This window comes from Trachurus japonicus, chromosome 22 (genome assembly GCF_045865225.1).
Source record: "Trachurus japonicus isolate A0001 chromosome 22, Traja_1.0".
Classification (NCBI taxonomy): Eukaryota; Metazoa; Chordata; class Actinopteri; order Carangiformes; family Carangidae; genus Trachurus; species Trachurus japonicus.
This window is the reverse complement of record NC_140928.1, coordinates 8,462,214-8,475,950: the sequence shown is the minus strand read 5'-3', so window position 1 is coordinate 8,475,950 and position 13,737 is coordinate 8,462,214. Positions and strand designations below refer to the sequence as shown.

Below are 13,737 nucleotides of genomic sequence, written 5' to 3'. Positions count from 1 at the left end.
TTTTATGGGATGCTAATCTTACTTTGGCCTGCCTGACACATTTTTATGATAATGTTTAGACATTTTTGATAGCCTACAGTAGGCTACAAGTCAACAGCAACAACAAATTTTTAAATACATGAAAGTATGTTTTATTTGGACATTTTGATTAAAAAAAAAAAAAAAACAGCATAAAAAAATACAAACAGTGATATGAGTCTCAATGGCAACAGATATTTTCAATAGCCTATGAGTTAATCTGCTGATTGATTTTTAATCAGTTGTAGGCTAATAGATTAATCTTACTTTCTCAAGACTTTAAAAAGTCAGTTTATTCTCATGACAAAACTGAAAGCTCAAAAGTTGAAATAGCCCTACTAGGTAATTCAATTAAAGGTGCTTGATTTTCAGTTGAATCATTGATTAGCTGACCGATAGTTGCACTCTTGTTCCACACACAAAAGCTTATTTAAGTGCATTCTCAGCAAAACATAGGCTGGAAGTACTGAAACTAAAAGTAGGCTATATCATGCTGCAAAATGTGCAAATGTAAGTTTTGTAGTATACATTATAAAATGTTTTTGAATTATTTATACCCAAGAATGAATATCTAAGAAGCACTTTTATCCAAATGTTAATTACTTTAATTGGGTAGTTTATGGGTAATGGTGCATCATACTTTAGAAGCCCAGCATGTAAAATATTAAGTAGTTTAGCTGTTCAATAAAAAAGTAGAGTGAGAAGTAAGATGCCCATCTAGTTAAAGTATTGAGTAATGATTGGCAGAGTCAAGTTAATCCTTTATATTAGGTAAACCTTTATTGATCCCCTATTTTTTTTTTTTAAGTTTGTACAATTCTATTTCTTTTTTCAGTGCAGTTCCCCAGACTAGTAGACTACTTCATGATGTAAACAGTAAAGATCTGAATCGCCTGCAAACAAAGAAGGTAAGTCTTATTCGTTTTACAAAGGCTCAATGAAATGAATGACCCATTCAAATTCACAGGTGGTGTGAAATACCTCGACTGATACACTCAGTGTAGTAATGTGTGAACAATAGAACTGGTTTAGGCAGAGACTACACCATGAGATTGGTAATTACCCTGATACTGTGGCTGTGAAAAAGTTCACACATCACACAGAGTGTATAAAGTATAGTTTGATTTTCATATGGGTGTGGAATTTGTATCATACAACCGCTATTCACACAGTCCACAAGTCCCATCCCTATTAAGTTAAACAAAGTTTAATATCCATATACGTGTTGTATCCATAAGGCAAGGGTAATGGATAGGTCAGGGCCGAGAGAGACACCATGTAACCCAGAATATACACAGCTCAGTTACGCACAATTTACGGTATTTTAACACCCAACAGAGGCTTGTGCACCATGTAATTAACCATAATCAGTTGAGCATGTTATAATGAAACAAACTGCACTGGTATCTTCACCAAAGGAAGCAACACATAATAACATTTTACAGAGAGTCTGCTTAGGAAAAGTACTGGGAACAGTGTAGCCTACTAGGAATTAATGTTGTTGCCTGTAGCACTTCAAAATCCAGCCAAGTAGGTGGCATGTTGTTTTTGGTAATTTACACAAACAAGAGGAAGGGTGGGAGTCTTTCTTATCAAGAAACAGAGATTTTTTTTTTTTGTTATTAGTCGTTTTCCAGTTTGTATCACTATGTCAACAACTAACACAAATACAGATTAAGTAGCCATTGACAGCAGTACAAAGTGGCTAACTAGAACAGTTGGTGATGTGACTGTGTTATTAGTTTCTATATAGGCTCTATGAATACGATTATATCAATATGAGGCTAGTGCTAAAACACCTTTGCACCACTAAGGATGACATGTTGTTTGACTGTTTTAGTTATTTCTTATAATTATTAAATGGAATTTAGTTTCACTGTTTCATGTGTGGCCATTGTCACTTGTGTCTTATATCAGGGCAGCTGAAGCCTACATTTAACAGAGGGAGGGTAATTATTGGTTCTTGTTACCATAGCAGCAATTAGATTTTGCTAAGCCTTCACAGGGCTGATTGGGAAGATTTATGCGCACCATCCTTTTAGTAGATTTCTGCTTTGGGACTTCTAATCCCACAAATGGAATTTCCTCTTTTTCTTTTCAAATGCATTTGTAATGAAATAAAAACTTCCGTCTCTTTTCCATTCCCTGTGAGTTTTCATATTCCACCAGTCTCATCCAGGACATTAATGTTTTTCATTCGTGCTTGTGTGAGTGTAAGTGTGGAAAAGCATTGTCAGGGGCGTGACCTACAAACAGCACACAATATATTCTCTGTCTCGTGATGTGGAACAGTTCCTCTACTTCTATGAAATGGTGAAATCTGCCTCCTCACAGAGAATGCACTTACTAACAGAATATGCCATATTCATACTGGGCTCAAGAGGATTTTCATATTTCTGTTTATCAGAGTCAATACTGCTGCAGCATAACGCAATTTAATTATAGCTGCTGTGTTGAATAGTGTATACCTGACCCCCCTCTGATGAATGCCCTTTTTCAATGCCTCTCCCTCTTTGTCTCCCAAATTCACCCCCTATCTCTGACACACATCCACACACATCCACAACCCAGTGTGTTTGACAAAAGAATAGCAAAATTCATTTACAAAACAGTAGATGTATGCCCTCTAGTGGTGTCGTTTAGGAAATGCAAAGTACAAAATTTAAAAATTCATTGGGCATCTCTGCTTAGGAAACTGAAATCCTATGCTTATTATAGGTAGTACTGCTTGAATACTGCCTGGGCTTCACTGTATCACATTTGAACCATGAGATTACAACTCTTAATTTGCTAAAGTACTGATTGATTCTTCATAGATGAGTATATTTAACTGTATATCAATTTTCCCTTTTTTTACTGGCCACTTGTGTTGGTCTTATAAAAAAAAAATGTATGATTTATCTCCATATAATTGTGTGTACATATTGCAGAAGGGCGTCTTCTACCCATCTGTGACTCCATCAGCCAAGATGGGAAAACCGCACACATCATTAACCGAAGCTTATGTGTGGTCTTCGATCCACAGCGTGTGTGTACATTTGGTTGATTACATACGCAATTATCTGACTTGCTGTAAACAAACAGTTTTATTCAAGATTAAACATTTAGATGACCACAGAATAGATGAACAGGCATTGGTCTAACACAAGGTTGCTTTTTCTGCTGCTGCCCCAGAGACCCACTATTAAGCAAAGCTTTAGATGAACAAATTTACACATTCTCCTTGTAATACATATGCATATTTCTGTATATGCACACAGATATACATGTGTTGTTGTATATACATAGACTGTCAGTTATAGTCTCCTGCATAAAGTTTGTATCCCCCAAGCTATTGAAAAAACATTGCATGTAGATTGGCCTTTTTTTTATAGCATTAAAAATTAAGTTACCGTAAAGCAATTTAACAAAAAATAAAATAAAATAATTAAAGGTTAAAATAGGGTAAAAGATACAATTTTTTTCAGGACACCAATGCCAATCTGCATATTATCTATCATCTGAGCTGCACAGAAAAGTCAAGAGTAATATTCTACTATATTTGTGAATTGACCCCTCCAGAGTAGAAGGCAGTGTTGTTTCCAGTGGGTCGTCATAACCAGGAGCAGAGCAAGAAAAAACCCGGTCTAAAAAATGGCGGCAGACAGGCAAGTCCAACAAACTGAACCTGACAAAAGGCACCAACAATACACATTTCTTTTTTTTCTTAAAAAAAAAATTACACACATCAAATACAATATACTTGCCTTGCAAAGAGGCCATAGGAAAGAAAAAAACATGAGAGTCAATAACAAAGTTGCACTGTACATATGGAAAGCATAGACTATCTCAACTGTCCACGCCTGTTGGCCTCCCTTTGGAATGTTAGAAGGGATCATTTCTCTGGTGGTTAATGTAGGCAGGACTTGAGAAAATGCATCTGGCACTGAAGGTTGCAAAAGACTCTCTTATTCAACAAGTGTATGTGCAGGAGGCAGCAGATTCCCACAGTCCTCCTCACCGACGGTTTTGCGTAAAGACAGACAGAAGGAGCCTGACAATAGTTGGTGGATGGAGCATGTTCGACAAGATTCAAGATTAGCACCAACTTCAGAGGTTTTTTTTTTTTAACTGCGGCTGCGTGAGCTCGACGATGAGGGTGACACAGTGGGATCATGAGATAATGGTGATGGTGTGGAGATGAATGAGAGACATGGACGAGCCTGAGGGCAGCAGAAGCACTGGTGGCATAGCATCAGTGAGCCACACCATCCACGGCCTCTACTGTCTGCCAAACAAATGATGAGACTCGGGCCAAAATGTAGTTTAACAGGCCTTCAGGACTTTGAATTTGTGTAGTATGTATGCGTAATTTGTCTACAATTTAAGGAATATGATCAATTACTAAATAGCCTGGGTATGGCCACAGCTAATTTCTGAATATCGTGTTTTTAGGTGATTATTTTTTGTGAGACAAACATTTTCAAGTATATCAAATCTTTAGTATTTCTCTGTAAGTCTATTCAAGTACTATTGGGGCCAGGTCTACAGACAAAGGCTCAGGGGTTAAACTGGGAACGAGCAGGACAGAAACCAGCAGCCGACCAACACACAGTGAAATTACAGAATCATCAGATTTTATTTGGTTCAGAAAGAGACAAAAACCTTTGTTTTGTTATTTCTAGTGGTGAGCTTAGCAAGCCCACCACTCACTTATTATGATCGAATGAATCCCAATTTAACCCCTGGATTTTACATTCATGTGAACGTGATAGCATAGAACAAACAGTGACAAGACAGTCAAAAATGTTGCAAGGCTTCATGCAGTGCTACCTCATAAGATTTACATTGATTCTACTGTTGTGAGAGCGAAATCATTTAAGCGTTTTCTAATCATTGCACAATGGTTTGTTGTGACTCTATTGACCATAAAGTTAGTGTATCCATCCATTTAAAAAAATTCAAAAGCTGTGATCTACATGTACATGTGTCGCACACAGCGTCTATGAGAAGCTAATGCAGTTTGCAACATGGTCCGTGTTCGAATTTGCCTCTTGTCTGTGTGCTGTAGATTTCTTTTAAAACTAGAAGGTGCTCTTTCTGAGTTTTGCTATTGCTACATAGCAGATATATTAGCAACTAAGAGCTGTCAGCTTTCTTGTATAAATGAAATGTTGCAAAGAATTACGTTTCTTTGCAATGTTTCTTCTACATGCTGGGTTGGTAGCGATGGCAAAACTTACAAATAGCCCCTTTGATGCATATCTCTAACACTGATACAGAGACATGTGTGACTTAGAAGAAGATATGAGCACATGTGAGTCTAAGAAAGCACAGACACTTGTGATGATTGTAACGCAAATCTGGTAGTGCTTACAAGCTTACATGCAGTTAATGGTTAGAGATGATATTGAGAACCAAAAACAATAAATACATTGTATAAAACATAATTTCATATCAATATATTAAAATACTATTTAAAATAATATCTTAGACAATATTGCAATATGAAATTGACTGATAAATAGTTGGTAGGCCTACACAGAGAAATATATATATTTAAGTGTCTGTGTCCTTCATAGTTTTGCTGTTTTGACTTAAATGATTTAAAGTTTCCAGATTTCCCCCCAGTGGGTAGCAGTACAGTCCAGAGAGCTAATACATCTTCTTTTTTTCCAACAATAATAACAATGAACTTACAGTACACAGTCCCATAATAAAGATATACATACTGAATACAATATAAATGTCAAGACAGAAAAATAGAAAAATATCAATAGAAACCAAAAGTCAAATACATATCAGAGAAAGTATACAGAGTAAAGTGTACTTATGAGTCTTTGTGGTTCTTGTTGTTGTAGCTGGAGCTTGTATTGGCTCTCATTGTTGGTATATTGGCTGTGTACTTCGGCTTTTGTTTTTTTTTCCAGTCCTGACACACACATACACACGCACACGCACACACACACACACACACACACACATACTCCCACACACAGAAACAAAGTTACACACATCTGCAAATACAGACACATGCAATGGCACACAATGGCCTACACAGGTGCAGGTGTGTACTCATCCACTCACACACAAGATACACACACCCACATTCACACGCAGCTCACATGACCGTGCAGCATTTGCAGGTCTGTTTCTTCTCCTTTTCCTTCTCTCCTTCCTCCCCGCCTCCGTTGGCCTTTTCTTTCTCCGCCATGCTCCCGTTGGGTGGAGCCTGCCCCTCCGTGGCGGCCTCTCCTCCAGCTTTCCCCTCGCCATCCTCGATCACCACAAACTCGGCCTTTACGTTGCCGTCCACCCCTTCCATTCCCAGGGCCTTTTTGGTCTCCTGCTCCTCCTCGACGGTCTTGTAGCCCATGAACACCAAGGTGACGGGGTTGTCTGCGCTGGCTTGGTCAGGACTAGGACCCAGCAGCTTGGCCTCAATCCCTGTCACCTCTCTCTTTGGGGTCTGACCGGAGGACTGCACTACTCCATTTTCACCTATAGGGAGCACCAGAGTACCATTATGAGGATGGGAGAGTGCAAAAGAAAAAAAAAAAAGAGGGTGGTGAGGGTAGGTCAGAGAGACAAAGAAAGAAAGAAAGGAAATATTGTTTTAATGACCTCCGGTGAAGGAGGGCAAGTTAATATGACAATTGAAGGGACCGTTATTAGCTCAGTTTTTCTTTTGGATGGCTGTGTTGCCATGGTTTCCCGTGTACTCAATGTTGCCATGGGTACCAAACTTACCTCCATTTTCTTTGGCCACACCCTTATTGGCTGGCTCGCCTGTCTCCAGTTCTTCAATCTCCGCCTCCAGCCTGGCTCAGGAAAACACACACACACACACACATGAAAACTGATTATTGATATCATTATTAAAATTAGCATGTAACACCACAGAGATTATACAGCAATATATATCTAGCTGACCATGTTGTCCATCCACAATGCCATCAAACCATTAGTAAATCCGTGTTCTTGTGAGATACAATATCAAAATGCATAACAATATTGATAAGTTCTCATATGCTATTTATGTTTGGACATTTGGACATAGACAAATGATAAAATGATTTATAAAATACAATTACTGATGGTCACAGTATCCATGTGAAATTGAGTTTCATGAGATTTGTCTCAGTCTGGACTCTCGAATTGGATTACATCACTCGTAGTGCAACGCTCATGACATCAGAAGCATCGGCCCTGCTGACCATGGCTGTGGTTCAAAGCACAGTTACAGACAACGATTTCCTCTGTCTCCAATGTTGTCTTGTGCAACACAAGAGCTCCACTCCATGATTTACAATGCTACGGCTTGAAGAATGAAATAATACAGCTTTATTCTTCCTGCTGTTTAAACTTCTTCATTAGTATTGGAAAAAATGCACCACTGGAAAGCAAAACGAACGCACGCCTACATTCTCACCATAACAACCACACTTATTCGACAAGTTAATTTGCAATTATAAATAAAGTTCTGGACTGGTCTGTTTCAAAGGTCGGACATGCAGAGGTTATGGGATGCTGACCTGATGATGACCTGCTCCAGAAGTTTGGTCTTCACCTCTTCATCCTGGAGACGTTTCTGAGTCTCCTCCTCCGCTGGAGCTCCATCTAACAACCAGCGCTCCCTCAGTGCCTTCGACTGTAAGTGGACAGAATAAATATAGACATGTTGTTAGATGATTAGCTTCATTTTTTAAAAATAAAAATGTTGATAAAAAACAAAAAACAGAATGTTTTTGTGTTCATGTGAGCTTTAATGAGACCCAACCAGAGGACCTTTCATTATGGGTCTTTCATCAGGAGCAGCTGATTAATTCATTAGCAGGACTTCAAATCTCCCAGAATGCTCAGTGTTCTCGCCCCTTTTTAATTTGGACATCAGTGCAGTTTCTTTCAGAAGAGATTAGTGGTGGCACTTTCACCAGGCGAGAGCGACAATCCCTTTAGCTAATCTTCCACAAAAATCTACCAGGGGAACACGTCCACAGCTTCTCTGCTGCCACTCACTGATTCTGTCACACACTTCAGCCGCTGCCAACTTGTTGTTGCCAAGTGGACTATGGCACTCGTCCAGACTGTCAAGCCTTCTGGCACCGAAGACAGAAAAAAGTCAGAGTACTATATAATTCTCCTATTATACTCATTTGAGCGTGGGATTGGAAATCAAGATAAGCCACTAAAAGAGACACAAGAACAACAACAAAAACAAATAGTTCTAATCTAAAACCACATCACAACATTTCCTGGAGCTTGACAATGAAAATGAGAATATCTTCATTTACAAGCTGGGAGCACAAACTGTGACTGGATTTAATGATCGCAAACTATTAGCCATAATTACTGTGTAGATAAAGTTAATTCTGGGACAAGATTATCAAGAACACACAAATTAAATGAAACAACACATGGATAAAATCTCTTCTACTAGTATTTTCCACTTTTTTCCTCCAACCTTCCACTTCTTTATCTCTTTTTAACCCATGTCTATTTGCTTTCTTAATTTCAAAACACCCCTGTATCCCTTATCCTGGCTCCCCATCCACATTCCCTCCTGCAGATAAGCTAATATCAAAGCAAATACTTGGCATGCTTTGAGGTAAATATAACAGTGTGTGTCCTACTCGCAGCTGTTAGACCATGCAGTGAAAGACAACCCTGTCTGGCCATATGGAAAAGTGCAAGTAAAAAGCTCTTGTTTTCACAAGTTGGACTAAAAAAAATCTGGACCTGCGCTTGACGTGAATTCCTCTCCAGTGATGCAACGAGAAATTCTTCAGAAAAACTTCCCCCATTCTTTTTTTCCCCCCTTGCAACTGAACCCCCACCCCTTCCTCTTTCTTGCGTGCATCTCTAACCATCGTGGAGTTCATGAACTCCAATTAGCTTGTAAATGCCACGGCGTATCTCCATCAATTCCACCTATGCTTACGTGTTTGTATCTGTGAATGTCTGTTTAAACTCTTACTTTCATCATTCACTAACTCTGTTCCAGACGCCCAGCTGCACAGAGCTTTACAGCACACACACACACACACACACACACACGGTGTAATTCAACACTCTTCATGCCCCGGCCCTGCATGGTCTCTTGGGCATTGAATCTAACCCTACTTCCCTCTCTCTCTCTTTCAGTCTTGCTCATTCTTGCCACACCTTACTACCCCAAAGCCTGACATCACTAATGTACTCACTCATGCGCAGTCAAACATGTGCACCACACACACACAAACACACACACCAGTCAGCACGGACAGTCATAAAGCTGTAGCGCTGAAGCTACGTCTCTCTCTCCATTGTTCTTTGGAGTAAAAAGCTGCTAACGTAGCAGACAAAGGGCGGAACTGTGTCACACACATACGGTCACACAGACACACACACACAAATGTACTGAACAGCTGTATGAAGAACAGCTTCATTTCTCATCTAGCATCACTTCTTGTCCAACATGAGACTCCAACATTTAGAAAAAAAGTTTAGTTTCTTCACAATTTAGTGAGCCACGGCACTTTTTTTTTTTTTTGCAAATATTTGCCATGAATTGGAAACTACTGTACTGTACTTTCATGTCTAAATATTGCTAGAGATTTTTTTTTAAATCACTGCACAGTGAAAAAATGTATGTGAACAACACATTTTGCATCTGGCGTCTTTAGGTTTACTCAGCAAAAAAGAACGGCTTGAGATGTGTTTAGTGCAAACACTAGAAAACAGGTTCATGCAGTAGGCTACAGATAAGATGCTAATGTGTGAGTTTTGGAGGTGTTTATGATTGGCTTTTGTTGTCTTTGGACAGAGTGAGGCGAACTGTAACCCCTGTTTCCAGTCTTTATGCCAAGCAAAGCTAAGCTAAGGTGCTGCTGGCTCTAATTTCATATTTAGCCTATCGTAGGCCTACAGTTGTGAGAGTGGTGTTACGTAATCTTCTCAAAAATAAAAATAAAAATAAAAATTCTTCTGTAACTTTGTAATAGTGTGTACACTTTAAGGGCCACCATCTCATTTAGGAATATAACTTTTCATATTTTCCATCCATAAACAGTGTGTTTCCAATACTAAGCCAACATGACATTGACATTCTGAGGTTTCAATTAAAGGGGCTGCTGCTTGCGTAATCATATTACCATGGCTGGTTAATTTAAAACAGAACTCATTTTAATGCTTTCTGTGTTAACAACATGGTATTACCTCATCTCATCAGCTTGTCAGCACAGTGAGTGTGTGTGAGTGTACGTGTGTATGATTCTGTGTAAAGTGTGATTTAATGGTGGGTCAGGTACACCATTATAAAAATGTGGTGTGTAAACTGAGACATTTATTAGGTTTTCCACATGAATGCCGCCCCTGGTAAAGAAATACTTGCTGTGGTTTGCACAAAGAGCCTTCTAATGCTCCTGTACAGCGTGATTACACTTCCCCTCGGTGTGTCTGAGTCTATGTGTGTGTGTGTGTGTGTGAGACGAAAGCGGGGTGCGGTGGGTGTAAGAGCTGTTTCCTGTTGGTGGGAGTGGGACAAAAATCTGTTTCCTCTGCCAAAGCCCACCGCATTGTCTGAGGCTTCTGTGTTCTTTTATGCAGCAACACACACAGAAACGATCACACACACACACACACACATGCAGATACACATTTACAAAGGTTTGCTCTGAAAATAGAAAAAGTGGGAGCACGCAAGGCCAGTCGCACAGGTCACGAGCGCACACATGTCTGCGCAGGCGCATACGCACGGCAACCTTTGCTCTTATCTGTGACCCGCTGAATAGTGTGTGGCTGAAATAGCTTTGATAATGCTGACACATACACTGACAAAAGCCTTGGCTCTGATATAATGAGTGTGTGTGTGCATGCCGGCAGGTTTGAATGTGTGCATGCATTCTAGGGAGTGTGTGTGTGTGTGTGTGTGTGTGTATAAACAGCATGCGGAGGGGCTGCCGGTGTTATCTGCCGTCCATTCTGAACATTCCGTGACAGCAGCAGTTCGGGAGTATCTCTCTGTGTTGCTGATAGTTTTTTAAACAATCATAGAGTTTAAATGTTGGTGCGTGGGTGTTGTACGTTGTGCGTAAGTTGGGGCGTGGATTCTGAAAATACAGGACTGACTAAGTCAAGTTGGTTTCAAATTTAGGGCAGGGTTACAGTAGGTAGGGGCAGGTGTTGGGGTTTTGGCATGCTGAGGTGCAGAATATGTCAACGCAGGAGACGATGACATCTGTGTTTTGACAACAGAATATGGGGAATCAACGTGAGGGGATCCATCCATCCATCCATCCATAGCATGAGGTTTCAAATCTAAGAACATTTCCTTTCCAACTGTTGGGCCTGTGAATATTCTCATTTGTCCAGGTAGTAGTTATCTCAAGGAAATTTAAATCTAATGCAACTGGACTTGGTTATTTGTCTAGGAAGATGTTTCAACTCTCATCCAAGAGGCTTCATCAGTTCATGTTCGCATCTGACCAGGCTGAGACTGGTCCAACTATCTGGTGTGGAGACCCAGGTATTTAACCACTGAGAGGGCTTTCACAAGACCGATGATGTCACTGGCTCCCCTTGTGCTCCATGTGCCAACGACAGTCGTTAGAGTGACAGTCGTTGGTGGAAAGTTGGGTTTGTTTCGACTTCGTTAGTGCCCTATGTTGTGTTATAAGCTTTCCAACTGTTGTTATTGTTCCTTACTGATTCAGTATAAGAGGCCTGCTATCAATACTGTATACTGCAGGCACTCTAATTACTATACTATATGATGCTGCATAATGTAAAAAACAAAACCAAAAAAAAAAAGAAACACTTCAGGGGACAGATTTCCCTCCTGGAATGGATTCATACTGATGTCAGCATCTGCCTACCTCAGGTGGAAATAACAGGTAAAGTGGAAACATGTGTTCATTGAGTGCAACTAAGCACATAAAAGTTTTAAGTAAAAAAAACAAAAAAACAGGTGTTAAAGGGAAGGACTATGCAAAGATCTGTTGAGCACAATGTGGACATTAAAGTCGAAGACAGGGAAACACTTTGGTCAACCATTAATATTACATGCATACTTAGATACTTTATCTTTGTGGTCTATTGCTTTAAATGCAAAGAGCAGTAAAGCTAGAGTGAAGGAGAAGGGAAGCATCACAGCTGCATTAACTGTAATTAAGAACTAACTCACAGGCTGCAAAGAAGCACTTGAGAATAATGGACAACACTATTCTCATGTCTTCTTTTCAAAAGATGTAACATAATTACAACTAAAGCAAATGGAGCATGTGTAAAATGTGTGTGCATGTGGAAGTTTGCATGTGTGTATGGGTGTACCTTGAGATGCTGGAGTTGCCGTCGGTCATCATCCAGCTGCCTCCTCTTGTTTTCAATCTCAGTCTGCTTCTTCCTTTTCTCCTGTTACCACGCAGACACATTTTGAAGTCATTCAACGGTTAAAAGCCGAAAAGGTATTTTAAACATCAAAACATTTTGAACGTTACCAAGCTGGAGCCTTTCATCGTGGTGCTGAATATCAGTGACTATGTGTAAGTCAGTGCGATTGTGAATGCATGAGAAAGCCATGGAAAAAAGACAGATATAGCAGTCGGTGTATTGTTACAGTATGTATTCATAGTACACAGCCACATGAAGTATCTTGTATATAGCTGTGAGATATTTTAATGATGTGTCAAAATAAAGCTCTGAATGGCAGAGCCAGTCACAACAAACCAATTCCAAATGTGTTTAAAGGTGTGCAGAAATGGCCGTTTGTCCTGTTTGTCGCGCCGAGTTGTCACGATGCTGCAACACGAGTTTACCCGAGTGAGGAAAACGAATTTGATTGGTCGTTATCGAGCGGGCGGGATATTCAAAGCTTGGGGCGAGACCGAGCTCCGTGTGTGTGTGCGTGTGTCAGACGTTTGAATGACGGATTACGGATCCAATATCAGTGGCTGATGAATCGTGTACAGGCTGACGTATAATCCGTGCGCCTGCATTATCCAATGCGAGAAAAAAAACTACACTAAAATACACACTTTCATCCCGGATTTACTCAAAAATAGAATTTTGCACAAAGTTTGACCTACATCGTCTGATAGATGAGTTATTACACTAATTTTATGATCCAGAGTGGGCTTAAATTCAATTTTCTTTTCTGTACACCTTTAAGTCACGATGTCAGACCCAAGTTGTAATGTTTCGTAAAAAACAAAAAATCGAATTTGACATATTGCAATTGTAATTATAGTAGAGAACACGTAAGAGTAGTGACAGAAAATGAAGATAAAGCAGAGAAAAGGATAAAAGGTAAAGAGAGACGTAGCTCAGGGAACAGAGATGCTGGGAGAGACAAGGACAGACAGAAAAAAGGCATTGAGCTGAAGCTACTGCATTAGCTTTGGATATTTGCTAATGGGTGAAGGAGATGGGATCTAAAAGGTTGAGTCATTAAGATTTGCAGTCACATCCTGACAAAGAGCAATGATTTGCTGCCTCTTCAGCCAAGCAGTGTGCCCTGATGTGCACTCAGTGCATGTGTGTGTGTGTGTGTGTGTACGAAAGAGAAAGCGTAAGACTGAAATGTATGGATGTAGAAATAACTTACAGCGATGGCCTGGAGTCTCTCCTCTTGTGACACCTCAGCCATCCTGATGGAGAGAGAGAGAGAGAAAGAGAGAGAGAGTTACAGCCACACATGACCACTGACATCTGACATTACACACAGTGACAAACAACCTCCCTTCACCGTAGCATTCATTCACC

General features: G+C 39.9%; 1 protein-coding gene and 1 long non-coding RNA gene across 2 annotated transcripts in view; one reads left to right on the top strand and one right to left on the bottom strand.

The window, feature by feature from the left end:
• LOC146963418 (uncharacterized) overlaps positions 1 to 7,631 on the top strand; it is an 8,458-nt gene extending 827 nt beyond the window's left edge. The window contains exons 2-3 of the long non-coding RNA XR_015034696.1: positions 854 to 926; positions 7,502 to 7,631. This is a non-coding gene — a long non-coding RNA (uncharacterized LOC146963418). The remainder of the gene's footprint in view (positions 1 to 853; positions 927 to 7,501) is intronic.
• Positions 4,748 to 13,737, bottom strand: part of palm1b (paralemmin 1b) — a 21,516-nt gene continuing 12,526 nt past the window's right edge. The window contains exons 2-6 of the mRNA XM_085766778.1: positions 13,580 to 13,622; positions 12,307 to 12,387; positions 7,533 to 7,648; positions 6,748 to 6,818; positions 4,748 to 6,498 (exon numbers count right to left, since the gene is read on the bottom strand). Of these exons, the coding sequence (XP_085622904.1) occupies positions 6,119 to 6,498; positions 6,748 to 6,818; positions 7,533 to 7,648; positions 12,307 to 12,387; positions 13,580 to 13,621 (690 nt within the window). The 5' untranslated portion in view covers position 13,622 and the 3' untranslated portion in view covers positions 4,748 to 6,118. The remainder of the gene's footprint in view (positions 6,499 to 6,747; positions 6,819 to 7,532; positions 7,649 to 12,306; positions 12,388 to 13,579; positions 13,623 to 13,737) is intronic.